The sequence below is a fragment of the Somniosus microcephalus genome, chromosome 17 (assembly GCF_052327205.1).
Source record: "Somniosus microcephalus isolate GS21.2 chromosome 17, FLI_Smic_1.0, whole genome shotgun sequence".
NCBI classification, from domain to species: Eukaryota; Metazoa; Chordata; class Chondrichthyes; order Squaliformes; family Somniosidae; genus Somniosus; species Somniosus microcephalus.
The window spans coordinates 57,868,514-57,894,121 of NC_141003.1; the positions used below are offsets into that span (position 1 = coordinate 57,868,514).

At 45.0% G+C, this 25,608-nt stretch overlaps 1 protein-coding gene across 3 annotated transcripts in view; it reads left to right on the plus strand.

Moving 5' to 3' along the window:
* fam185a (family with sequence similarity 185 member A) overlaps positions 1 to 25,608 on the plus strand; it is a 59,922-nt gene that overhangs the window by 24,527 nt on the left and 9,787 nt on the right. The window contains exons 5-6 of one of the 3 annotated variants that reach the window (XM_086010424.1): positions 6,558 to 6,599; positions 18,105 to 18,200. In XM_086010424.1, the coding sequence (XP_085866550.1) occupies positions 6,558 to 6,599; positions 18,105 to 18,200 (138 nt within the window). The remainder of the gene's footprint in view (positions 1 to 6,557; positions 6,600 to 18,104; positions 18,201 to 25,608) is intronic. The other 2 variants (XM_086010426.1, XM_086010425.1) reach the window with 2 other exon arrangements.

Sequence of the window (25,608 nt, forward strand, 5' to 3'; positions counted from 1 at the left end):
CCCATGTGCATTTCCTCAGTGCCTGTCTTTTGTGTGTCTTTTCCTACTCCAGTACTCCTATGAATTGCTCCCCCAATGGCTGCAGCATGGCTAGCGGAAGACTGCTGACTTTCGGTTAGGGAGACTAGAGATGGTCTTGCATGACGACCTCAAGCAGCTCTAGACCTAGAAGGTCCGGCTGTAGACTGTACCGCCTCAGCATGGGCGGCAGCAGTCTGGGCTGGCTGGATAACAGGCAGCAGTAAGGGCACTGGCGGAGTGGCAGTGGTAAGAGTAGGAATGCTGGTATCCTGAGAGAGGACAGCAGGTTATTGCTCCACGGAGCCACTGCCAATCCCCCTGGGGCAGTGCCTCAGCATTCCTAGTCATCTGTTGGGGCACCGATTGTTGGACTTCTGTGACACCTTGCAAGCCCCTTTCCACACTCATAAACCCAGCCACAATGGCAGCAGTCTGAGCTTGCGTGGCAGCAAGCTGAGACTGCAGGAGAGTAGTCTGCGCTTTCCACTGCAGCACTGAGACGTTGGGTCACTTCCGCAATGGAAGCTGCAAGATTGCCCATCACACCCAGCATCATGTTTGGGTCCACAAGTTCTCTAATGGATTTGCTCATCGTTTCCATCCTGGAAATCATGGGCTCCAAGCTTTGCCAAAGCTCCGTACAATGTTGGAGCCAGACTCCTCCATGCTCCTTGACCCTGACAAGAGACTCTCTGGCAGGCCTTCCATTGCACCAAGCATTTCTGTGTGCATGCCCATCACCCTTCTTCTGAAGGTCGCCCCATCGAGATCATCATCTGAGTCCTGTGCTGCGGAACTCGTGCGCGAACTTGCCCTCCGGGGAGCTGGCACCTGAGCTACCCTTTCTCCCTGGCCTGGCTGCAGCCCACTCTTGCCCGGTGACTCACCATGTGTCTTTTCCTCCATCGCTCCACTCCTCTAGAACTTCAGGGACAGGCCGGTCTGCTGGCAGTTCTTGGGTATCTGAGAGGAGAAATGCACAAGGGTCGGGTTGTGGTGAGGGAGGGGGTAAAGCAAGACATCCATTCATACATCAGCAACAGCTTGTAAGTGAGAAGAGATTGTGGGATGTGAGAAAAAGAATCAGGTATGAGCATACTGTCATCATCAGCAATGCTTCCCACTTCCCCACTCGCCACGGACTCTGTCACTGCCCCTCCAATTATTGTGAGCACTGCTTCCTCCAGGTCCATGAGGTTCTTAATTGTGGCTTGCCCTCCACCCGTCTGCTGGTGCTCCCGGCAGTTGTGCGCCACCTTGGCCTGCAAGAGAAAGGAAGTGTGTCAGTGAGTGTGGTGCGATGTGTTTGGGTGAAGTGTGTCAGTGAGTGTGGTGCAATGTGTTTGGGTGAAGTGTGTCAGTGAGTGTGGTGCAATGTGTTTGGGTGATGTGCCTTCCATGGTTGAATAGCTGGCAGTGTGCACAAGGTGTGAGATGTGGTTGTGAATGTTGCAGCAGTGGTAAGTGTGTGAGGGCGAAGTGAAGCTATGATTGTGAGGTATGACTGGTGATAGCTAGAGATTGTTGGTAGGTGAATGATGGGGGTGAGGTGCAATGAGCAGTGTGTGAGGCTTGTGGTGCAGATGGTGGGATATGGCATTTGATGATGCATTCACACACCTTGACCACTCGTAGGTCATTAAACTTTTTGTGGCACTGGATCCAGGTTCTGGGGACAATACTCGTTGCAGTGACGGCTTGAGCATTCTCCTCCCAGATCCTCCTTGTGTTCAGCCTTGAAGGCCTCCAGCTCCCGTGTGGGTAGAGGCCCTCACGGCATCTTCGAACCCCCAGGACCTAGGCTTCCAGTGCCGCATCAGAGAATCTTTTTGCCCTTTCCTTCTGCTGTTGGGTCATGGCTTCTTTTAGACTGACCGGTGCTTCTGCAGCAAAGCACCTCCCCTTTAAGTAGTGCAGAGAGCCTAGGCCAAACTTTATTTGCCAGTAAACTGCACATGATATTGCCCCCCCCCCCTCCCCCGTTGAACGCTAAGCCAAACAGCAGCGCGTTTAGCGCTGAGATCAGCACTGCAATCATGTAAATGAACAGGCAGCACAAATTTTGCTCAAAACTAAGTTGGTTACTCAGGCTACATAAATTAGAAAAGAACAAATTATAGTCAACCAGACTGCGCTGGTCACACATTTGAGACAAGGGTTTCGTTGCTAGTTATATTCTGCAGGATTCTAGTGTTACATTATTTGGTCAAGTCAACAAATTTTCTATGCCTTTACATTTTTCCATTAACTACACATTTTGAACATAATCCATATAGCAATCTCAACTGCATCTGACTGGAATTCAGAATTTACAGCACTTTATCTTGCAGAGCAGAGAGTGAAGGGGTTAGTTAACTTTGTGCGTCAGCTTGGTAAACATCCCACTCATACCCATATGAAAGAAATTACTAGATTTCTAAATAAAACCAGAATCTGAGTTTTTGGTAAGCATTTGGCAGGAGCACCAGGTCTCTCTTGGCTTTAAAGGACATGAATGATGCGAGGGAACATACTTTGCCCATTCAGATATTCTGAAAACAAAATCTTGCTTGCAAGATGTACTGTTAATGTAGCAATTTCTTTTCCAGCCTATTGAGTCCCACCATTTTGGAAGCTCCCTCTCACCATGGATCTGCTACACTGAGGTCAGCTATGGGAGTACTAGCAAGCAGCTTCATAGGAAATTTAATAGATTGCATTCAGGCTGATCCTGGATTGGGAAGTGTCTGAGATGGGAGAACCCAGTAGGCATTTGTAGTGACTCTGAGTGACTTATCCTCCTATCTGCCTCTTGTGTGAAAAAGTTGCTTTTTGTCACAGCTGAGATCTGACCTCACATTCTGTTGTTCAGTGTAATAGTGCTTGGGATAGTAATGTGCTCAGTTGTTCTAGAGTTCTTAGGGGGAGAAATTCAGTATCGCCCCATTTGGGGCGCCGTTATCGGCCGTGCGCAAAATGTAGCGCCTGGCGCTAATTATCACCTCCGACAGCAAACTTGGCTTTTATCGCCCTTGGAGGTGATTGGAGCGTTAAATCAGGTGCTTCACACCTGCCTTAAGGCGCAAAGGCCGAGGAGCGAGGCGCTACATCAGAGCGCTGGCGAAGCAAGGAAGGGCCAATCAAAATAAACCTGCAAGGTGCTGCTCAGTACTCAAAACTCCTTCACACAGCGTTGAATCTCTCCAGAAGTCTCTCTCTCTCTCTCTCTCTCAGAATGCATGGTGCAAAAATGTCACCGACAAAAAAAGGCAGGAAGCGGTCACCTTTAAATAGGGCTCCCCTAGTCACTTTCTGACAGCATAACGCTCCCCTCAACCTGTCGTTGCTAGCGTCAGGCAATAAGGCAGGGGCCGCCACTCAATATCTGGTCCGGGGCACTAATGGGGCATTGCGCACTCGACTGACGTCACAATCTGCCGGCGCAGGGGATCGTGGCGGTAGTGTTTAGCGGCCCCGAAAATATCTAGTTAATTTCGCGAGCGGCGCAAACATCGCTGCGCCCGGGCGCTAGTTGCTTTGCGCCCCATTAGTGCCCTCTTAAGGCGCTAACGGGAGGCGCAAACAACTGAATTTTTCCCCCTTAGTTTTTAAACCTAGCTCCTTGACTTGTGTATTAAAGAGCTGCTCAAGTGATGCATTGTAGTATGTCTTGAAAATTTTGAGACTACACTCATGAAATTAAGAGCCTCCTCCAACATATGAATTCCTCACTGAGATTGTTACTGGAGTGTATCTAGTAATCTCTGATTGCAAGATAAAAATCTGTGTTTGAAGTGATTTTTTATAGCAGACTTACTACACTGAACTGTACACTTTTATTCTGGTATTGAACACTGATGATTTGTTTGAATGTCTTCAGCTGTGTTCTCCCATAAAAATGTTGTCAAGAGTGTGGGAGAAAATCATCTGGTATTAATCTGTTAGCGTTTAATCTTTAATAAAAACAGAAAATGCTGGTAACACTCAGCAGGTCAGGCAGCATCTGTGGAGAGAGAAACGTAGGGTTAATGTTTCAGGTCGATGACCTTTCATCAGTTCTAACAAAATATCATTGACTTGAAACATTAACCCTACGTTTTTCTCTCTCCACAGATGCTGCCTGACCTGCTGAGTGTTTCCAGCATCTGCAATATTTTGCTTTTTTTTAAAGTGTTTAATCTTTTGTGTTCACACACATTTGTTTTTTTTCCTCACTACATTCTGGAGGAAAGCATTGCTGCTCTCTGATGATGTGAGGGACCTAAAATCAGAGACCTTGCACTTGCACACATTTCTTTATCTAGGTATAACTTCATGGTGAAAATGCAATCCTTTAGTTATGTAAAATCTTAGTCAAATCATATTATTCCCTGTATACAAACTGTATTTTTTGCAGTGCAAGTGTAGGTTTACTATTCAGAGTTAAATCATCTTCGGTTCCGAGGGACTGCCTAAGAAGAAGACTATTCAGACCTGATTTGTTCATTGAGATCTGAGCTGAAAGTTCCTGTGCATTTGAGAACCGTTCAGGCTACTCAAGAATGCAATAATGTAAATCGAATAGTGATGTCCCACTGAAATAAGTACTGGTCTGTCTTGCATTACAGTTGATATGACATTTCATAAAAACAATGCAAGGCAAAATGTCAGAATTAAAATATTTTGTTTCACTCTAAGCATTGCTACTTACCCCTACCCTCTGAGGAAAAACTTTGTGTCAGCTTCACAGTTTCTCAAGAAGGTCACAGCAGAAAGTCTTTTTTTAATACTCTATTGGAAATTTATGCTGAAGAAAGTTTGCTATGTTTTGTCAATCCTAGTGCAGTGCTCCCATTTGGTTCAGTCCACAGCCCGGCCACTATTGGGTCACATTGTGGCTGAGTACACTCACAGAGACACGTCATTTTGTTCATGCATGAAGTTGAAGGCATCTTCGAGCAGAACATTTGACATTATTCATCATGGGTCACTCACATTGCGGTATTCATTTTGTGCACTTTCCCATACACCTAGATCCATACAAAATATTGTGTAAAAGTCACATTCGGACGCATAAGAAAAATGCAAATGGCAATACTTTTTTCAGTTTGTTTATACTTGTGCTTCCCGTTGGAAGGACCCATGGCTCCAGAAGGTACGTCCCATAGTTTGAGAATCACTGATTTAACCTATTGGAGTCCTGAGGGACTCTCTTTAAAAAAATATATTTTATTTAAATTCTCTTTTATGTAGTCAATTTTTTTTTTTAGTTGAACTTTACTTTTTCTAATCTGGTAGACATGCAGCATTTAAAAAGGCAAAATAGTGAATGTTATAATTTGCAGAATTTAATCAAACTCAAGACTTTGCTATCATGCACTTTTTTTAAATGGCTGCCTTAACCATTTGCTTAACCAAATTTTCATCTTTGTGGGCCATACTTTCTCCAGAAGGAATCTAATATTATTAACAGTCTAGCTATTTGTGGTCTTTGTAACCAATCGGATACACTTAAAAATGAAACGCCCATTAATTTTGGTCTGGAAATTACATGGTTTCGAATTTGCCATATTCCGAAGTTTTTGTTTATAAAACCATTTATAGATTTTTGACTTGTGTATCCAACATGCAAGATAAATCAACAGGACTTCCTGTGATTTTAAATATTAAAACTTCTGTTGAGAAGCTTTCAGAATACCCAAATGTAAAGTCTTAAACAATTCAGATGGTGCTTTAATGGTTTTGGACCTTTGCCAGATACCAAAAAAAAAGATCTTGCAAATGTAAAACTATTATTTGAGATTAAACACAAATTTCCATTGTATAATGTCTTTTAACTAATACATTTTCCAGACAGAAATGAAGTACGGACATAATAGTTGTTCCTTTATTTAAACTGTCTGTTTCTTTTTCTCTCTATCTAGTGATACTCGTTGCTGTTACACATGAAGCAACCTTTTTTTTTGTAGATACACAGTTTATTTTTAGTTTTCTATGGGAAAAATAGTTCTAGTAATGCTCCCAACATGGAACAAACTTTCTAAATTGATTACCAACAAATAGTTCTTTATAATCTTACAAATATACTCTAGTAGTTATCGATCAGTAGACATTAGACTAGCACTGAGCAACCTTTTAAACTACAAATCACACCTGTTTCTTGAGCCAATTATTTGAAGTGCAGCTTTCTTGTAAGATTATCTCTGTCTAACTACTAATAAAGAAAGATTGAGAATAAAATGGGTACTCAGAAGGCAAGCCATCGGTGCTGGAACTCCAGAAACAGATGCAGGAGTCTCTGGCAGGTTTTGTCTCCATGGTCGCTGCGAGTGTGGAGCGAATGGAGGAGTCCATAGCGAACATGAGCAGAGCCTTTGTGGAGTCATTGTTAATCTATGTAGCAGAGTTTCTACATTTTTGTTCTATTGCGAGTTTCAAAGGAATACAGCCAAGTTAACACCGGTTTTCTGTTTTACTAATCAGAATTCTCATGCTGTTACTAAGCTATAAACTTATAGTAATATTTTTTCTTCAAAAGACTTTCTATTACAATTTTTTTTGTATTCTTCCATGTACAGGAAATGTTACTATTCAGACTGATGCAGGTGCTGTTACTGTAGGTAAGAAGCTCTCCCACTTTGCTCATACTAGTTCCAGTTTATATATAAGAGAATAATTCCACCATAACTTTAATTATGGTTGAACTATAGAGAACATTTGCTGCAGCGGTCAGATCTCTGAGCCGCTGTGGGCAAGTTACACGCTCAAACATGAAAGGCAACGGTTTCAATTAGTGCCTCCTGGTGACTCTTGCTACTGAAGGTATATGCATGGTTCTAATCTAAAAATACTGAGAAGCAATGAGTTCTTTATAAACAAAACGATATGCTTTCTGTGTTGTTAGTGTTCCATAAAAGGAAAATAACTGGTGAGACATTTCTTTCTCTCAGTAGAGGAAGTTTGGCACTCTTCTGAGAAAGGTGGTGGGGATTGCACTATACACATTGTGGTGCATCACACTAAAACAGCACATGGAGAATACACTCCCATTGTAAGAAACCAATATGATAATAGCCTTATGGTTTAGAAAAAATGCATGGACTTTCTTGTGCCATTGATCACGTGTTGGATATGCATACAGAAAATGGAGGGAGACAGTAGTAGTAAATGTTGTTTCTTTGATCATACAAATGTACCCATCACATTTCCAAAGTTCCGTTTCACAAATATTCATTGTAATTTCTAAAAACCTTTTTAAAAGTTTGAAACTGCTTTACTGTATGGTGATGGTAAAACTTGACATTGTCATTGATCTATTACTTTGGCTAAACTTCTAATGTAGGTTGAACCTTGGGATGTCTAATCTTTTTCTGCCCTGGGGCTGATTTATAAATGTTGTTGAGTTACATCTTCGGCAACGAAAAGATAGACTTCAAATCAAGTGGAGTTGATTTTTTTTGTGGTGTTGGAGGAGGAAGTGTTACCAGCACATTTTTTTAATACATATTAAATCATATCTGACCCATGAAGAATTTTAGCTCAACAGTTTGGGCCTGTCAACATTTGTTAGGCTATGCTTGATACCACTCTGCTCAAAAATGGTCACATACTAAAATTAAAATTCAGATAGTATACACTGTTCTCTTGTATGACGTTACAAAATAAAGCATTATGCTGCTATTTACTTTCGGATTTCCATATAGATTTGCATTGCTCACATCAGGTTTCCATACTGCTATTAAGAATTTGGTGGTGGTATTACAGTGGGATTGGGTGAAGTGTTGTACAATACTATCCAGTTTGCATAGATATGGGGTTGTGAAATGGAGATCACCATGTTCGGATTAAGCCTGGTGCATATGCTAAAATGATTGACTGTAACAGCACCAGCATTTTTTATTCTGTTAAGATTTGAAGAATATTGCTATGGTGTCATTTACTGTCTAGTCCTAATTGCCCTGGGATCGCTACAGGGCTTGTGGCGATTGGTGCTCCCACAATAGTGTTAGGTAGGGAATTCCAAGATTTCTGACCCAGCCAGAATGAAGGAATGGCAGTATATCTCCAAGTAACAAGTACGGCAATATAGTGGTTCATATAGATGTGAATATATAATCCCACCATGGCAGCTGTGGAATTTGAATTCAGTTAATTAAATAAATCTGGAATAAAAAGTTAGTATCCGTAATGGTGACCATGAAGCTACTGGATTGTCGTAAAAACCCATCTGGTTCAGTAATGTCCTTTTTAGGGAAGGAAATCTGCCGTCCTTGTCTGGTCTATATTACTCCAGACCCACAGCAATGTGGTTGATTCTTAACTGCCCTCTGAAATGGCCTAGCAAGCCACTCAGTTGTACCAAACCACTGTGACAAAGGATAATAAGAATAAAACCGAACGGCCCACCCAGCATCGATCTAGGCATGGGATTCAAAACAACAGAGTCACACCCAGCCCACTCAACCCTGAAAAGTCCTCCTTATTAATATCTGGGGACTTGTGCCAAAATAAGAACATAAGAAATAGGAGCAGGAGTAGGCCATTTGGCCCCTCAAGCCTGCTCCGCCATTCAATAAGATCATGCTGATCTGATCTTGGCCTCAACTCCACTTTCCTGCCCGCTCCCCATAACCCTTGACTCCCCTGTTTTTCAAAAATCTGTCCCCCTCCGCCTTGAATATATTCAATGACTCCGCCTCCACAGCTCTCTGGGGTAGAGAATTCCAAAGATTCACGACCCTCTGAGAGAGGAAATTCCTCCGAATCTCCGTTTTAAATGGGCGACCCCTTATTCTGAAATTATGCCCCCTAGTTCTAGATTCCCCCACGAGGGGAAACATCCTCTCGGTATCTACCCTGTCAAATTGGGAGAGCTGTCCCACAGACTAGTCAAGCAACACCCTGACATAGTCGTACTCACAGAATCATACCTTTCAGCCACGTGCCAGATTCCTCCATCACCAGCCATGGATATGTCTTGTCCCACCGGCAGGACAGAGTCACCAGAGCTGATGGCACAATGGCATACAGTCGGGAGGGAGTGACCCTAGGCATCCTCAACATTGACTCCGGACTCCATGAAGTCTCATGGCATCAGGTCAGACATAGGCAAGGAAACCTCCTGATTACCACCTACCGCCCTCCCTCAGCTGATGAATCCGTACTCCTCCATGTTGAACGTCACTTTGAAGGCGCACTGAGGACTGCAAGGGCACAGAATGTACTCTAGGTGGGGGACTTTAATGTCCATCACCAAGAGTGGCTCGGTAGCACCACTACTGACCGAGTCTTGAAGGATATATGCTGCTAGACTGGGCCTGCGGCAGGTGGTGAGAAAAGCAACAAGGTCAAGTAGGGAAAAACCTCCTTGACCTCGTCCTCGCCAATCTACCTGTCGCTGATGCATCTGTCCATGATGATATTGGTGGGAGTAATCAGCGCCAGTCCTTGTGGAGACAAAGTCCCGTCTTCAAACTGAGGACACCCTCCATTGTGTTGTGTGGCACTATCACCGCTAAATGGGATTGATTCAGAACAGATCTAGCAGTTCAAAACTGGGCATCCATGAGGAGCTGTGGGCCATCAGCAGCAGCATAATTGTATTCTACCACAATCTGTAACCTCATGGCCTGGCACATCCCTCACTCTACCACTACCATCAAGCCAGGGGACCAACCCTGGTTCAATGAGGAGTGTAGAAGAGAATGCCAGGAGCAGCACCAGGTGTACCTAAAAATGAGGTGCCAACCTTGTGAAGCTACAACACAGGACTACATGCATGTTAAACAGCGGAAACAGCATGCTATAGACCGAGCTAAGCGAACCCACAACCAAAGGATCAGATCAAAGCACGTCAGTGCAAAAGACAAGGCTGATACGTTTGCAACCATCTTTAGCCTGAAATGCTGAGTGGACGATCCATCTCTGCCTTCTCCTGTGGTCTCCACCATCACAGAAGCCAGTCTTCAGCCAGTTCGATTCACTCCACGTGATATCAAGAAACGGCTGAGCGCACTGGATACAGCAAAGGCTATGGGCCCCGACAACGTCCCAGCTTGTAGTGCTGAAGACTTGTGCTCCAGAACTAGCCATGCCTCTAGCCAAGCTGTTCCAGTACAGCAACAGCACTGGCATCTAACCGACAAAGTGAAAAATTGCCCAGGTATGTCCTGTCCACAAAAAGCAAGATAAATCCAATCTGGCCAATTACCGCTCCATCAGTCTACTCTCTAAATCATCAGCAAAGTGATGGAAGGGGTCATTGACAGTGCTATCAAGCGGCACTTACTCACCAATAACCTGCTGAGTTTGGGTTCCCCGCCAAGACCACTCCGCTCCAGTCCTCAATACAGCCTTAGTCCAAACATGGACAAAAAAGCTGAATTCCAGAGGTGAGGTGAGAGTGACATCAAGGCAGCATTTCACCGAGTGTGGCATCAAGGACCCCTAATAAAATTGAAATCAGTGGGAATTGGGGAAAACTCTCCACTGGCTGGAGTCATACCTCGCACAAAGGAAGATGGTTGTGGTTGTTGGAGGCCAATCATCTCCGCCCCAGTACATCACTGCAGGAGTTCCTCAGGGCAGTGTCCAAGGCCCAACCATCTTCAGTTGCTTCATCAATGTCCTTCCCTCCATCATAAGGTCAGAAGTGGGGATGTTCGCTGATGATTGCACAGTGTTCAGTTCCATTCGCAACTCCTCAGATAATGAAGCAGTTGTGTGCACACATGCCGCAAGACTTGGATAACATCCAGACTTGGGCTGTTAAGTGGCAGGTAACATTTGCGCCAGGCAATGACCATCTCCTGCGGCGAGTGGCTCACCTCCTGACTCCCCAAAGCCTTTCCACCATCTACAAGGCACAAGTCGGGAGTGTAATGGAATATACTCCACTTGCTTGGATGAGTGCAGTTCCAACAGCACTCAAGAAGCTCGACATCATCCAGGACAATGCAGCCCGCTTGATTGGCACCCCATCCACCACTTTAAGCATTCACACCCTTCACCACTGGCGTACCATAGCTGCAGTGTGTACCATCTACAAGATGCACTGTAGCATCTCGCCAAGCCGCCTTCGGCAGCACCTCCCAAACCCGAGACCTCTACCACCTAGAAGGACAAGGGCAGCAGGCGCATGGGAACACCACCACCTCCAAGTTCTCATCAAAGTCACATATCATCCTGACTTGGAAATATATCGCTGTTCCTTCATCGTCACTGGGTCAAAATCCTGGAACTCACCACCTAATAGCACTGTGAGATTACCTTCACCACACAGACCGCAGTGGTTCAAGAAGGCAGCTCACCATCACCTTTTCGAGGACACTTAGGGATGGGGAATAAATGCTGACTTTGCCAGCGACGCCCACATCCCATGAAAGAATTTTTAAAAAAAGTGCTGCTACAACTTTGCAGACTGCGTTTCCTCCAGTAGCCATTCTTCTTTCTGAGGAGGGCAGGAAGGATAAGTGTAGAGAAGCAAGGTACTGAGGAGAAGGTCATATCAATGTGAACGATTGGCCAGACCAAGGCTGAATACATTTTGGCATTATTAACTGAAGCAGTCTAGGGATGCAAGAGATCTGTTACAAATATTGGCTTCAGGTTTGGTGAGACTCTCCGTAATTCCAGCTGCTCCGCTTGTAGCTTAAAAAGTACGACAGGAATCAACTTTTTTGCTGCTGGATGTTTCTAAGCATCAGGAGATGACACTAGTTTTGGTCAAGTTATGATCAGCTGCATTCAATAGATGACAGTAACGTTGTTCTATTAGTGACCAGTCATTTCTCCACAATAATAACAACTTACATTTATATAAAACTAAAACAGAAAATGGTGAAAGACACAACCGGTAGCAGTTTTGTTTCTTTTTATTTACATTTATATAACACCTTTAACATGATAAAATTCCCCAAGGTGCTACGTAAAGGAGGAGCAGGTGCCAAGCAGTAATAGGATAGGAAAGATGACAAAGTGTGGTTGGGGGGAAAAGGTTTTGAAGAGGCTTTTAAAGGCAGATGAAGTAACAGAGCAGAGGGGTTTAGGGAGGGACTTCTACAGAGTAGGGGTGAGGCTGCTGAAGACCGTCATTGATTGTAGACTGGAGGGAGGGGGGAATGCACTGGAGTTGGAGGGTAAGATGAACAAATGTTATAAGCACAGAGAAGGAAGGTATTAAAGAAAAGGTCATACAATGGAAAAGCTGTGTAGGCTAAGATCAAATAAATTTTGATATTATCTAGGGTACACTACAGACATAAGCTATAAGTATTGACTTCATGTTTTTATTATAGAATTACATAGAAGTAGGCCATTCGGCCAACCAGTCCATGCTGGCGATTATGCTCCACTCGAGCCTCCTTCCATCCTTCCTCATCTAACTCTAGCAGCATAACCATCTATTCCCTTCTCCCGCGTACGCTTATCTCGCCTCCCCTTAAATGCATCTTTACTATTCACCTCAACCACTCGCTGCGGTAGCGAGTTCCACATTCTCACCACTCTCTGGGTAAAGAAGATTCTTCTGAATTCCCTATTTGATTTCAATCTTAAATATCTTATATTGATGGCCTCTAGTTTTACTCTTCCCCACAAGTGGAAACACTCTCTCTGTGTCTATCAAAACCTTTCATAATTTTAAAGACCTCTTTTAGGTCAACCCTCAGCCTTCTCTTTTCAAGAGAAAAGAGACACAGACTGTTCATCCTTTCCTGACGGGTTTACCCTCGCATTTCTGGTATTAATCTTGTAAGTTATTTTAGCTCTGAGGAAAGATTTGATAGGCTGGGGTTGTTTTCTTGGGAACAGAGAAGGCTGTGGGGAGGCTTAATTGAGGTGTATAAAATTATGAGGGGTCTAGTGGATAGCAAGGATCTATTTCCCTTAGCAGAGAGGTCAGTAACCAGGGGGCATAGATTTAAAGTAATTGGTAGAAGGAATAGAGGGGAGTTGAGAAGAACTTTTTTCACCCAGAGAGTGGTGGGGTCTGGTACTCACTACCTAAAAGGGTGGTAGAGGCAGAAACCCTCATCAAGTGCATATCCAAGTACTTTTTAAATGTGAAGTGCTATAACCTACAAGGCTATGGACCAAGAGCTGGAAAGTGGGATTAGGCTGGATAGCTATTTTTCGGCTGGCACAGACACGATGGGCCAACTGGCCTTCTTCAGTGCCATAAATTTATTTGATTCAAAGTCTTTTTTGCACCCTCTCCAGTGTCTCTATATCCTTTTATAATATGCCGGCCAGAACTGTACACAGTAAGGAAACTTTCGATTAACCGGCACCTAAATGACCGGAAATGTCGGTTAACCGGCAAAATTCAGGAGTAGGTTCAGGTAACTTTTATTACTTGCCTTCCTCCATGTGTTGCTGTGCAAGGGTGTGGCTGCAGCTGTTGCTAAGCTACAGAGACGCTTGCAACTTGTGGCCATTGTTTTGAAGCTGTTAAGCAACAGGGTTTGTTGCTTTATACGGAGCTCTCAGCTCCGTATCTTTTACTATAGCGTTCGGTTATCCGGAATTTTTGATGAACCGGCACCACGTCGGTCCCATCCGTGCCGGATTTTTAAAAAGTTTCCTGTACTCCAAGTGTGGTCTAACCAAGGTTCTAATTCTATCCCTCTAGAAATAAACCCTAGTGCTTGGTTTGCCTTTTTAATGGCCTTATTAACTTGCATTGCTACTTTAAGTGATTTGTGTATTTGTGCTCCTCTACCCCATTTAGATTCCAAGTACAGGAAACTTTGTGCTATCCGGCACTGACGGGACCGAGCTGTTGCCGTTCCCTCAAAACTGCCGGACACACCAGCGCTGATGTTGAAGCATATGGAGATTTTCAGCTCCGTGTGAATCAACAAACCCTACAGCTTCTAAACAGTCGGCAAGCATCTCTGTAGCGTCTCTAGCTGAAGCTGTTGCTTAGCTACAGACCTTGCAGAGCTTGACTGTTGAGAAAAAAGCAACGAAAAGAAAAAAAACCTAACGAAACGGCTCCTGATTTTTGCCGGTGGCTCGAGCTTGCCAGACATTTAGCCTCTGGATAACACAAAGTTTCCTGTAATATGTGACCTCCTGATTTTTCTTATCAAAATGTAATTCCTCACACCCATCTGTGTTGAAACTTATCTGCAAATAATATGCCCATTCTGCAAGTTTATGAATGTCTTCTTGTAATTTGTTGCAGTCCCCCTCAATGTTCCCTTTAAGACTGCGCAGCACTCCAGGGGTCCCACACAGCCGGTGAGCCAGCTTTTAAATTGAAAAAAACCACACATGCACGGACTTTTGAATAGGTCGCGCAGCCTGTTAAAGGGGCTGCGTGGCCCCCCCAAAAATTATGGGGAACAATGGTCCCCCTCAGTATTGATTATTTCCCCCCAATTTGGTGTCATCTGCAAATTTAGAAATTTTGTTTTTGATTCCAAAGTCTAAATCGTTGATATAAATTGTGAACAGCAGTGGTCCCAGCACTGATCCTTGAGGAACCCCACTTCCACCTTCTGCCACTGTGAATAGCTACCCTTTACCCCTACTCTCTGCTTTCTGTCTTGCAACCAGCTAACTATCCATTCTGCTACTTGTCCCCTGACTCCACATGTTCTGACCTTATTCATTAGTCTGTTGTGTGGCACCTTATCGAAGGCCTTTTGGAAATATAGATAAATTACATCTACTGCATTACTCTTGTCTACTCTCTTTGTTACCTCTTCAAAGACTTCAATGAGGTTGGTCAAACAAGACTTTCCCTTTTGAAATCCATGCTATTTATTATTATATTTTTGGTTTCTAGATGTTTTTCTATTTTTTCCTTTAGTAGGGATTCCATTACTTTTCCCACCACCGATTTAAGCTGACAGTTCTATAGTTCCCTGGACATGTTCTATCTTCCTTAAATATAGGTATAATAATGTTGGCTATCTGCCAGTCCTCTGGCACTACACCTTTTTCTAACGAATTATTAAATATGTGTAATGGTGCCTCTGCTATCACTTCTCTAGATTCTTTCAAAATGCGTGGATGCAATCCGTCCAGAGGGTTTTATCTTCTTTGAGTTTGATTAGTTTATTTAATATTTATCCTCTTTATTTTAAAATTGGTTATACCATTTCTAATCTCAGCTACTGATGTCACATTCACCTGATCTATCTTCCTAGTAAATACAGAAACAAAGTAATTATTAAATATTTCTGCCATTTCACTATCACTGCCTGTGATTTTATCCTGTCTATCCGTTAGTGGCCCTATTCCCATCCCGACCGATATTTTGGTGAGACTCTGACTGCAGTTACTATACTTATGGCAAGAAAATTATAGTAAAAACTGAAGCGGGTATGGAAGAAAGTGCTGACTTGAACTGAGGGGGTTATGGGGAAAAGAATGTTAGATTGCACTGGGGTGGTGGGGAAAGGGAGAAGAGTTTTTTAAAATTTGTTCCTGGGATGTGGGCGTCGCTGGCAAGGCCAGCATTTATTGCCCTTGAGAAGGTGGCGGTGAGCCGCCGCCTTAAACCGCTGCAGTCCGTGTGGTGAAGGTACTCCCACAGTGCTGTTAGGGAGGGAGTTCCAGGATTTTGACCCAGCGACAATGAAGGAACGGCGATATATTTTCAAGTCAGGGTGGTGTGTAACTTGGAGGGGAACTTGCAGGTGATGGTGTTCCCATGCGCCTGCTGCCCATGTCCTTCTAGGTGGTAGAGGTCGCGGGTTTGGGAGGTGCTGCCGAAGAAGCCTTGGCGAGTTGCTGCAGTGCATCTTGTAGATGGTACACACTGCAGCCACAGTGCGCCGGTGGTGGAGGGAGTGGATGTTTAAGGTGGTAGAGGGGGTGCCAATCAAGCGGGCTGCTTTGTCCTGAATGGTGTCGAGCTTCTTGAGTGTTGTTGGAGCTGCACTTATCCAGGCAAGTGGAGAGTATTCCATCACACTCCTGACTTGTGCCTTGTAGATGGTGGAAAGGCTTTGGTAAGTCAGGAGGTGAGACACTCGCCGCAGAATACAGGAAACTCTTTCGTATCCGGCACCGACGGGACCGGGATGGTGCCAGTTGATTAAAAATTCCGGATAACGGAGAGGTATATCTACTGAGAATATTTTTTAACAAACAAAAATTTAAAAATCAAGAAATGTGCAGTATAATTGGGTACTCACCTACAGAGACTTCCGACAGTGCCAAGAAGCTGAGTAGTGGCAGTTTGGAGAACTACCCCCACTGACTAACTCGGCCACCACGGGAGACTCGGACTCGGCAACATTTCCGGTTATTGAGGTGTTGCTTTCGGAGTATGCATTTTGCCGGTTATTAGAGAATTCCGGATATTTAGGTGCCGTTTAAACGAGAGTTTCCTGTACTCAGCCTCTGACCTGCTCTTGTAACCACAGTATTTATGTGGCTGGTCCAGTTAAGTTTTCTGGTCAATGGTGACCCCCCAGGATGTTGATGGTGGGGGATTCAGCGATGGTAATGCCGTTGAATGTCAAGGGGTGGCGGTTAGACTCTCGCTTGTTGGAGATAGTCATTGCCTGTCATTTTTGTGGCGCGAATGTTGCTTGCCACTTATCAGCACAAGCCTGAATGTCATGCAGGTCTTGCTGCATTCGGGCATGGACTGCTTCATTATCTGAGGAGTTGTGAATGGAACTGAACACTGTGCAGTCATCAGCGAACATCCGCACTTCTGACCTTATGATGGAGGGAAGGTCATTGATGAAGCAGCTGAAGATGGTTGTGCCTAGGACACTGCCCGGAGCAACTCCAGCAGCGATGGCCTGGGGCTGTGATGATTGACGTCCAACAATTACAACCATCTTCCTTTGTGCTCGGTATGACTCCAGCCAGTGGAGAGTTTTCCCCCTGATTCCCATTGACTTCAATTTTATTCGGGCTCCTTGATGCCACACTTGGTCAAATGCTGCCCCAAATGGAGGAGGTGGAAGAAATGTACCAGCTGGAACTGGATTGAAGAGGGGGGAAAGGGCCAGAATGAGCTGGTGGGTGAAAGAAGACTATTGGTGTGAATAAGGGCAGTGGAAGAAGAATGCCAAGTTTAATTGAAGAAATAGAAGTGTCAGCTTGAACAGAAGAGTGTCCTTATGAACTAGGAGGATTGTCTGTCAACTGAGTAAAGAGTTTGAGGGTTTGTGGTGTCTCACTGGATATATCTGGCGTGTTGAACGTGGGAGTGATTGGTGAGTTAGGGTCTGGGGAAGTGGTGGCCTGCTTAGTTGTTTGAAAATCCAAATGCCACTTACATTTTAACCCAATTCTGAAGTACAGTATAAACGTTTTTTTTTATAGTTAACCAGAATGCATAATTTTATGTAAAAATTAAAAACTTTTCAATGGGAGCATGCTGCTGGATCCCCATAGAAATACAATGTATTGCTAATTGATGGGGTGAGGAGGGGGCACATTTGAAAGGAGTGTTCTACAGTTTTAAACTTGCTGCCTGTGGCCCGAGGTCCTGACTAAAATGATCTGATGATCATGGGGTTCATATTAGGCAATTTTTGTTTTAAAGAAAGAAAATGAATTAAAACTTTCTTCCAGCAATAGATTGCCTACTGCTAATGGGAGAGAGAATTTCTAAAATACTAAGAAAAAGTAATTTATTCCCAATATTCTCTCATTTTCAAAAATATTGAGTAATGTACTTGTTAAAATTATTGTAAATTCAGAATACTGGAAAATTCACAAAATAAAGTGTTAAAAATCTAAATTTTCCGGGAGTTATGTCGCAGCCCCATGGAAAATAAATTTAGTGCCAAAAATAAACGATCTTTCTTCCATATTTGCCGTCTTACTGTTTTCCTTCATTGGCGAGTACAGATAGTCTGCACGTTAGACTTTCTTGCAGCCACCAGCTTGCTGAGCATGATGCATTTTGCAGGGCTCAATGTGTCATCTTGCTGATTTCCGTCCCTGCCCTTTTACTCTCTTTCTTCCCTTCCCCTGAGATGATTTGCTAGTCAAGCATTGACGAACTCCAGCTAGCATTCTACTAAAGGTGCTAGGGGAGTTTGAATATCAGAAGAACCTCTGATACAAGCCCAGTTATTTTTCTAAGGAATTGTCAAGTACAAATGAAATGCCAACAACTAAAGTGCTTAATTGTTTACTTGTAGATTCCTCAGATGGCAGTCTAAAGGCTTCCACACAACAGGGTGACTTAGATATTTACATCAGCCAGCTGGGAATTGTGAATTTGCTAACCCAAGAAGGTGAGATGCTGCAAAGAAGTCACAACTACCTAATGGGGAATCTGCAGCTTGGATTTGAACTGTCAACTTTTTCTGTCCACGGGACCTCCGACTTTAACTCTGGACTCCCTACTATTGTCACCAACCTATTTCTTGCTACTACCAGGAAATACACATCCCTATAATTGCTACATAACCAGGCCTATGTAACTTGAGTTTGGCAGTGGATCGGCCATCACCGACCCTCCCTGCAGAATGTCCGTTCACTTGCAAACAAGGCCCTTGCCATCTATGAGCTTATCGTGGATGATTGCATTGACATTATGGCTCTGACAGAAATTTGGCTGAGGGGTGATGACATCTTGTGCTTAAATGAAGCCTCCCCGCCTGGCTATACCTTCCACCACTTGCCCCGCCCAGACCGCCATGGTGGCGGTGTGGCTCTCCTCACCAAATCACACCTTGGTCTGTCCCCCTACTCCTCCGGAACTTTCTCCTCCTTTTGAGCATCTCTCCTTGTTCCACCCCTCTCACTTAAAGTTGTCGTTCTTTACCGCCCATCCAAGTATGATAAAAATATTATCACCAAGATATCTTCACTGCTTTCCTCCCTCAGCCTCTGCACCGAACGACTTCTCATCCTCGGTGATTTCAACCTCCATCTTAATTCATCATGCTCTCTTTCCTCTGAGTTCACTATTCTCCCTTAATCTCGCCCTCCGTGTGAACTCCCAAACCCATATTCACGGCCACCCCCTTGACCTCGCCATCCCTCATGGCCTCGCTACTCCCATCGTGTCAATCGAAGATAAAGCCATCTCCTTGTATCGCTTTCCACCCACATCCCCCTTCCCCCACCCGACCCTACTTCCTTCTGTGTCTGGAAAAAACTCTCTTCCCAACTCCCTTACAGCTGCACTTACGATATCCCAACTGTCCAGCCTTTGGCCCTCCATTCACCACAACATTTCTGCAGCTACCGATCTGCTCAACCACACCCTCACCACCACCTTTGCTGCCCTAGTCCCTATTAAAACAATTACTCTTACACTCTCTCTCTCTCTCTCTCTCACCCTGGCCGTTCCCCCTGGTATGGCCCACATCTTCGCTCCCTCAAGTGCAAGGGACTCCGGCTTGAATGAATATGGCAGACAACTGGTTTAGCCATTCACCGCCAGATCTGGCTGGACCACATAAAGCATTATCAGGTCCTACTCTTGTCTGCCAAAACTGCTCACTATTCCAGGATCATTCTGGAATGCAAAGATAACCCCCGGCTACTATTTTCTACTGCTAACCGTCTTCTTAAACCCCTCTTCCCCATCTCCTCCACACTCACCTCCAACAACAAGTGCGAGGAGCTCATGGACTTCTTTGTCTCTAAGATTGAGACCATCTGATCAGCTGCCTCTGCCACTTCCCTTCCTTCCCCTTGCCTACTGGGCCAAACTTCCTCTAAGGTTCTCCCCTGCCCTAGCCCTAAACTCGTATCTTTCTCCAATTTCTCTCCGATCTCCCCTCTTGACCTCTCCATGCTCATCCTGTCCATGAGACCCACTTCTTGCTCCCTCGACCCTATTCCCATTAAACTGCTGACTACCGAACTTCCTTTTTTGGCTCCCATGTTAGCTGACATTGTTAACGGTTCTCTCTCCTCAGGTACTGTCCCCCTCTCCCTCAAATCTGCCGTCATCACCCCACTCCTCAAAAAAACCAACCCTTGACCCTTCCGTCCTTGCAAACTACCTCCCTATTTCCAACCTCCCTTTCCTCTCAAGTCCTTGAACGTGTCTAAATTGTCAGACTGCTTGTCCGACATACAGTTCTGGATGAGCAAAAATTTTCTCCAATTAAATGTTGGGAAGACCAAAGCCATTGTTTTCGGTCCCCACCACAAACTCCGTTCCCTAGCCACTGACTCCATCCCTCTCCCTAGCGTCTGTCTGAGGCTGAACCAGACTGTTCGCAACCTTGGTGTCATATTTGACCCTGAAATGAGCTGCCGACCACATATCTGCAGCATAACTAAGACCACCTATTTCCACCTCCGTAACATCGTGCGTCTCTGCCCCTGCCTCAGCTCCTCTGTTGCTGAAACCCTCATCCATGCCTTTGTTACCTCTAGACTTGACTATTCCAACGCACTCCTGGCTGGCCTCCCACATTCCACCCTACGTAAACTTGAGGTGATCCAAACCTCAGCTGCCCGTGTCCTGACCCGCACCAAGTCCCGTTCGCCATCACCCCTGTGCTCACTGACCTACATTAGCTCCCGGTTAAGCAACGCCTCGATTTCAAAATTCTCATCCTTGTTTTCAAATCCCTCCATGGCCTCGCCCCTCCCTATCTCTGTAATCTCTTTCAGCCCCACAACACCCCAGAGATATCTGCGCTCCTCTAATTCTGCCCTCTTGAGCATTCCTGATTATAATCGCTCAACCTTTGGTGGCCGTGCTTTCTGTTGCCTAGGCCCTAAGCTCTGGAATTCCCTGCCTAAACCTGTCCGCCTCGCTTCCTCTCTTTCCTCCTTTAAGACGCTCCTTAAAACCTACCTCTTTGACCAAGCTTATTGTCACCTGCCCTAATTTATCCTTATGTGGATCGGTGTCAAATTTTTTGTCTTAAAATACTCCTGTGCAGCGCCGTGGGATGTTTTACTATGTTAAAGGCGCTATATAAATACACATTGTTGCTGTTGTTGTTGTGTTGTCGCCTCCCAAATCCATGCCCATCTTTCCCAAAGCTCCATGTTTGACTCCCTCCAATCCGGTTTCCGCCCGCCACAGTACCAAAACTGCTCTCATCAAAGTCACAAATGACATCCTTTGTGACTGTGACAAAGGTAAACTGTCCCTCCTCGTCCTTCTCGACTAGTTTGCAGCCTTTGACACGGTTGACCGCTCCATCCTCCTTCAACGCCTCTCCACCATCGTCTAGCTGGGTGGGACTGCACTTGCCTGGTTCCATTCTTATCTATCTAATCGTAGCCAGAAAATCACCTGCAATGGCTTCTCTTTCCACTCCCACATCGTTACCTCTGGGTCCCCCAAGGATCTATCCTAGGCCCCCTCCTATTTCTCATCTATATGCTGCCCCTTGGTGACATCATCCGAAAACACAGCATCAGTTACCACATGTACGCTGACGACACCCAGCTCTACCTCAGCACCACTTCTCTCGACCCCTCCACGGTCTCTAAATTGTCAGACTACTTGTCTGACATCCAGTACTGGATGAGCAGAAATTTTCTCCAATTAAATATTGGGAAGACCAAAGCCATTATTTTTGGGCCCCACCACAAACTCCGTTCCCTAGCCACTGACTCCATCCCTCTCCCTAGCGTCTGTCTGAGGCGGAACCAGACTGTTCGCAACCTTGGTGTCATATTTGACCCTGAAATGAGCTTCCAACCACATATCCGTGGCATAACTAAGACTGCCTATTTCTACCTCCGTAACATTGCCCGTCTCTGCCCCTGCCTCAGCTCATCTGCTGCTGAACCCCTTATCCATGCCTTTGTTACCTCTAGACTTGACTATTCCAATGCACTCCTGGCTGGCCTCCCACGTTCTACCCTACGTAAACGTGAGGTCATCCAAAACTCGGCTGCCCGTGTCTAACTCGCACCAAGTCCCATTCACCCATCACCCCTGTGCTCGCTGACCTACATTGGCTCCTGGTTAAGCAATGCCTTGATTTCAAAATTCTCATCCTTGTTTTCAAATTCCTCCATGGCCTCACCCCTCCCTATCTCTGTAATCTCCTTCAGCCCCACAACCCCTCAAGATATCGGCACTCCTCACATTCTGCCCTCTTGAACATCCTTGGCTATAATCGCTCAACCATTGGTGGCTGTGTCTTCAGCTGCCTAGGCCCTAAGCTCTGGAATTCCCTCCCTAAACCGCTCTACCTCTCTTTCCTCCTTTTAAGACGTTCCTAAAAACCTACCTCATCTGCTCTAATTTCTTATGTGGCTCGGTGTCAATTTTTGTGTCTTATAAACTCCTGTGAAACGCCTTGGGACGTTAAAGGCACTATATAAATACAAGTTGTTGTTGTCCAGTCAGATAATTAAACTTTTGATTTGGGCTTTTTTGATGTTCAGATCTAAGCTATTCCAGGTGAAGGTTAATGGAGAGACCCGAGGTGGGCGGAGCAGTCAGTGTTTGGGACTGTTGGTTTTGGGTCAATTAGTCATCAGGGCTGTTCCCTCCACTACAAAGGGTGTCACTGAAATAAAATGTGATCTTATTGTTAAAATTCACTTTTATTTTTGTTAGTCATGATGTTGAGGGTGATTATCTGTAAGGCACATTTTGCTAGTGATACAGTACACTATCAATCAAATGTAAAGCAGAGTTTAAGCACTATTCCCCAATGTGTGTCTACAGTACATGACCTTGTGGTTATAAATCTAGAATCTGGCGCACAATACAAGAAGTAAGGCATTTGCCTTTGGAAATAAACTGACTGCAGGAAATGCTCGTCCGCAAATGAGTAATCTGATCTCGCAAGACAGGAGAAGTGGCCGTAGTGTTATTGCTTCTGTGCTAAAATTCTCAATGAGAAGAATTTCCCCAAGTGAAAAGCCTCCCTTTGTTTGTTCTACACGGTCTCCTCGACTGCATCCAAACTTGGTGAAAGGTGGGAAGGTTTATGGTAAAGATGAAACAGTGAAGTTGAAGTTTCTGACTGCTATCTGCTCTGGACTATAGAAAGATTACTGTCCCTCCGAGCATTACATAGTGACTGAGGCAACAGAAAAGTGCCTTAATTTTTTATCTTGTGCCAAGACCCATGCTGGTGACGTGCACCTGGTCATATGCACCTGGCTGCACCCCAAACGTCAAATCAGCACGATTCATTAATGCCGGTACTCTCCATGTAACTTCCGTGATTAATGCTTGTTAAATCAAATAAATCTTTAAAAAAAGAACATGTTAATCGCAGAAGTTAACTGCGATTAATTAATGGCCGTAGTTATGAAGAGAGACTTCAGAAGTTGCAGCTTTTTTCACGAGAGCTGAGAAGGTTAAGGGGGACTTGATGGAACTTTTCAAGTTTGCTCCCATAAGTCAGCGAAACAGTAACGAGAGGACACAACTTTAAGATCATCAAAGAAAGAATTAAAGGGGGGGGGGGGAGATAGAAAAATTCTTTACACAGAATGGTTAGAATTTGGAAAGTTTGTCACAAATTGTTGCTGAAGCAGAATCCATGAATTCTTAAAATTAGTTGTTTGAAAAAGAGAAATATTAAAAGCAGGAGAGTGGAATTAGGCTAGATGGCTCATGTGGAGAAAAACACTTGATGGGACACATGGGCCGGAATTTTTACCTGCAGTCCCGCTGGGAGCTGAGGGGGTTCGGTAGCGTGCGGGAAAACCGGAAGTCTGGGTTTCCCCACACGCTGTGGAGATTGAACGCCACAGCGTGCGTCTGATGTCATTGACAAGTTCCCCGTCCGGAAATCGGCCTGACTGGCCGCAAAACCAGGTAGGTCAGATCCCCGACGTGGGGGGAGTGCCGATCCCCGACCCCAGTGGTGTTCCATCCTGGGGGAGTTTGTAAAGGGTGGGTGGGGCTAATGGTCGTGGAGCTTGGGGTGCCAGGGGGAATCACTCCTCCTCCAGGCCCACAAGGAGTGCTCCCCCGAGACCGTCCTCGCCTTGCTGCAGCTGCCGGGAATCCCAAGGCCCGTGAACCCGAGCCGGCCACAGTTAAACCCGGTTGGCTCCCCGCCCAATCCCGCCTCCGTTAAAACTGAAAGTAGGCGGGTTGGGGTTGGGATTCGGATTTTTAACGCTTTAACCTCCCGCCCGACCCAAACCCGCCCGTTTTTTGGAATTAAAATGACCCCCATGGTGTTTTTCTGTGCTGAAAGATTCTGTGATATATATTCCAGTTTTAGTAAGTGAGCCTCCTTTTAAAGCGGCTCAAGAATAATCCAGTTAATTTCTTGTTGTCAATTATATGTTGAATAAAGCATCCCATAGCTTAACTCCTCACAGATATTCATCATTACGTAGCCTCGGAACATTTTATTTTCTTACCATTTTGTCATGGCAGCGCTAAATTAAGCGATATGTTTGGTTACCCATTGCTGAGACTCTGCAGTCTGGTCTGGCAATGTAGGATCTGACAGCAGCTGAGTGTTGTTATAGCAGCAAGGAATGTATTGTTGGAGGTCCTGTTATTTTTGAAGAGGTTAAGCCTAATCTTAGATCCCTAGACTTAAGAATGTAACTGGACTCTAATTCCCAGTAGACTTTAAAGTTAGCTGAGAAACCTTTGTTAATTTTGTTTTCTGATGGGGTGGAAAAGGGTGGTATTTTTAAAAAATCTCCTAAAATGTACATTTGTACCACTTGGGTAGTTACAATGAAGCAGTATGAATGTTCAACATGCATATGTAACAGAATGAACCTAAGGGCCAATTCTCCAATGTTGCGCTTGGCAGCATGCTAGGCTTCTGGCAGTGAGCTAGGCTTGTGAATTGAGCAGGCAGGCCTCAGTGCACTTGACACTGAACTCCAGGTTCCACAGGAGGAAAAGTTTTGGCAGTTTTTGAGGCAGTGCTTCTAGCATGTGCTGGCCTCATTCGTGGCGCCAAATGTTGTTAATTCATTGTAACTCCCACAATTAATATTCTGTGTTCTTCTTCATGCAGCATCTGATTCACTGAGTGCCCATAGAAAACCGGTGTTGGAAGGTCTCCGAACTGTTTGTTCCAAAAGCCCATAATTACAAGCGATCATGACTGATTTTTGTCACTTGGGCCCTGAAGTTCTGGGAGTCCCGCTCCAGCAACAGCAGTGCGGCAGAACGGAACTCCCAGCCACCCGTAGACACTGACCATGTCTCAAATTGCTGGTATGGGGTCATTAAGATATTCGGGGCGGGGGCGGGTGGTGGTGTGACCCACGCCTGAAAGAAGTGCCCGTCCGCAACAACTGGTGCAAGTCAGAGCAGCAAAATGGTGCTTTGCTAGTGGAAGAACGAGGGCGAAAGATAAAGTCTAATATTTATTCTGCTAGGAATCTAAATGCCACCATAATAAAGGCCATTAATCGCTTCCAGGATCAATTACCTTGGGGCTTTTCCTGGGACTTTAAAGGAACTCATGCCAGCTCTCAGCTGACGAGAGTTCTGTAGAGGCCAAACAAAGGTGTAATGGATGGAATACCTGAGGTAGCCCAGTGTGTCCCCTTGATGTGGAGGGAGGAGACATGTGATAGACTTATTCGCTCCCTCCCCTCCCCAGATGGAAGTTAAACTGGGTGGAAACCTGCGGAACTAGATTTTGCCCCAAATTTCTGCCCTTAGGACGGGCAATGTGCTGCTTTCTGACCCCAGGAATTTTAGGCTGCTGTGCTTTTCTTGCTGTTATTGACCTGCCAAACTGAACTTTGTGTGTTCTACCTACTGCA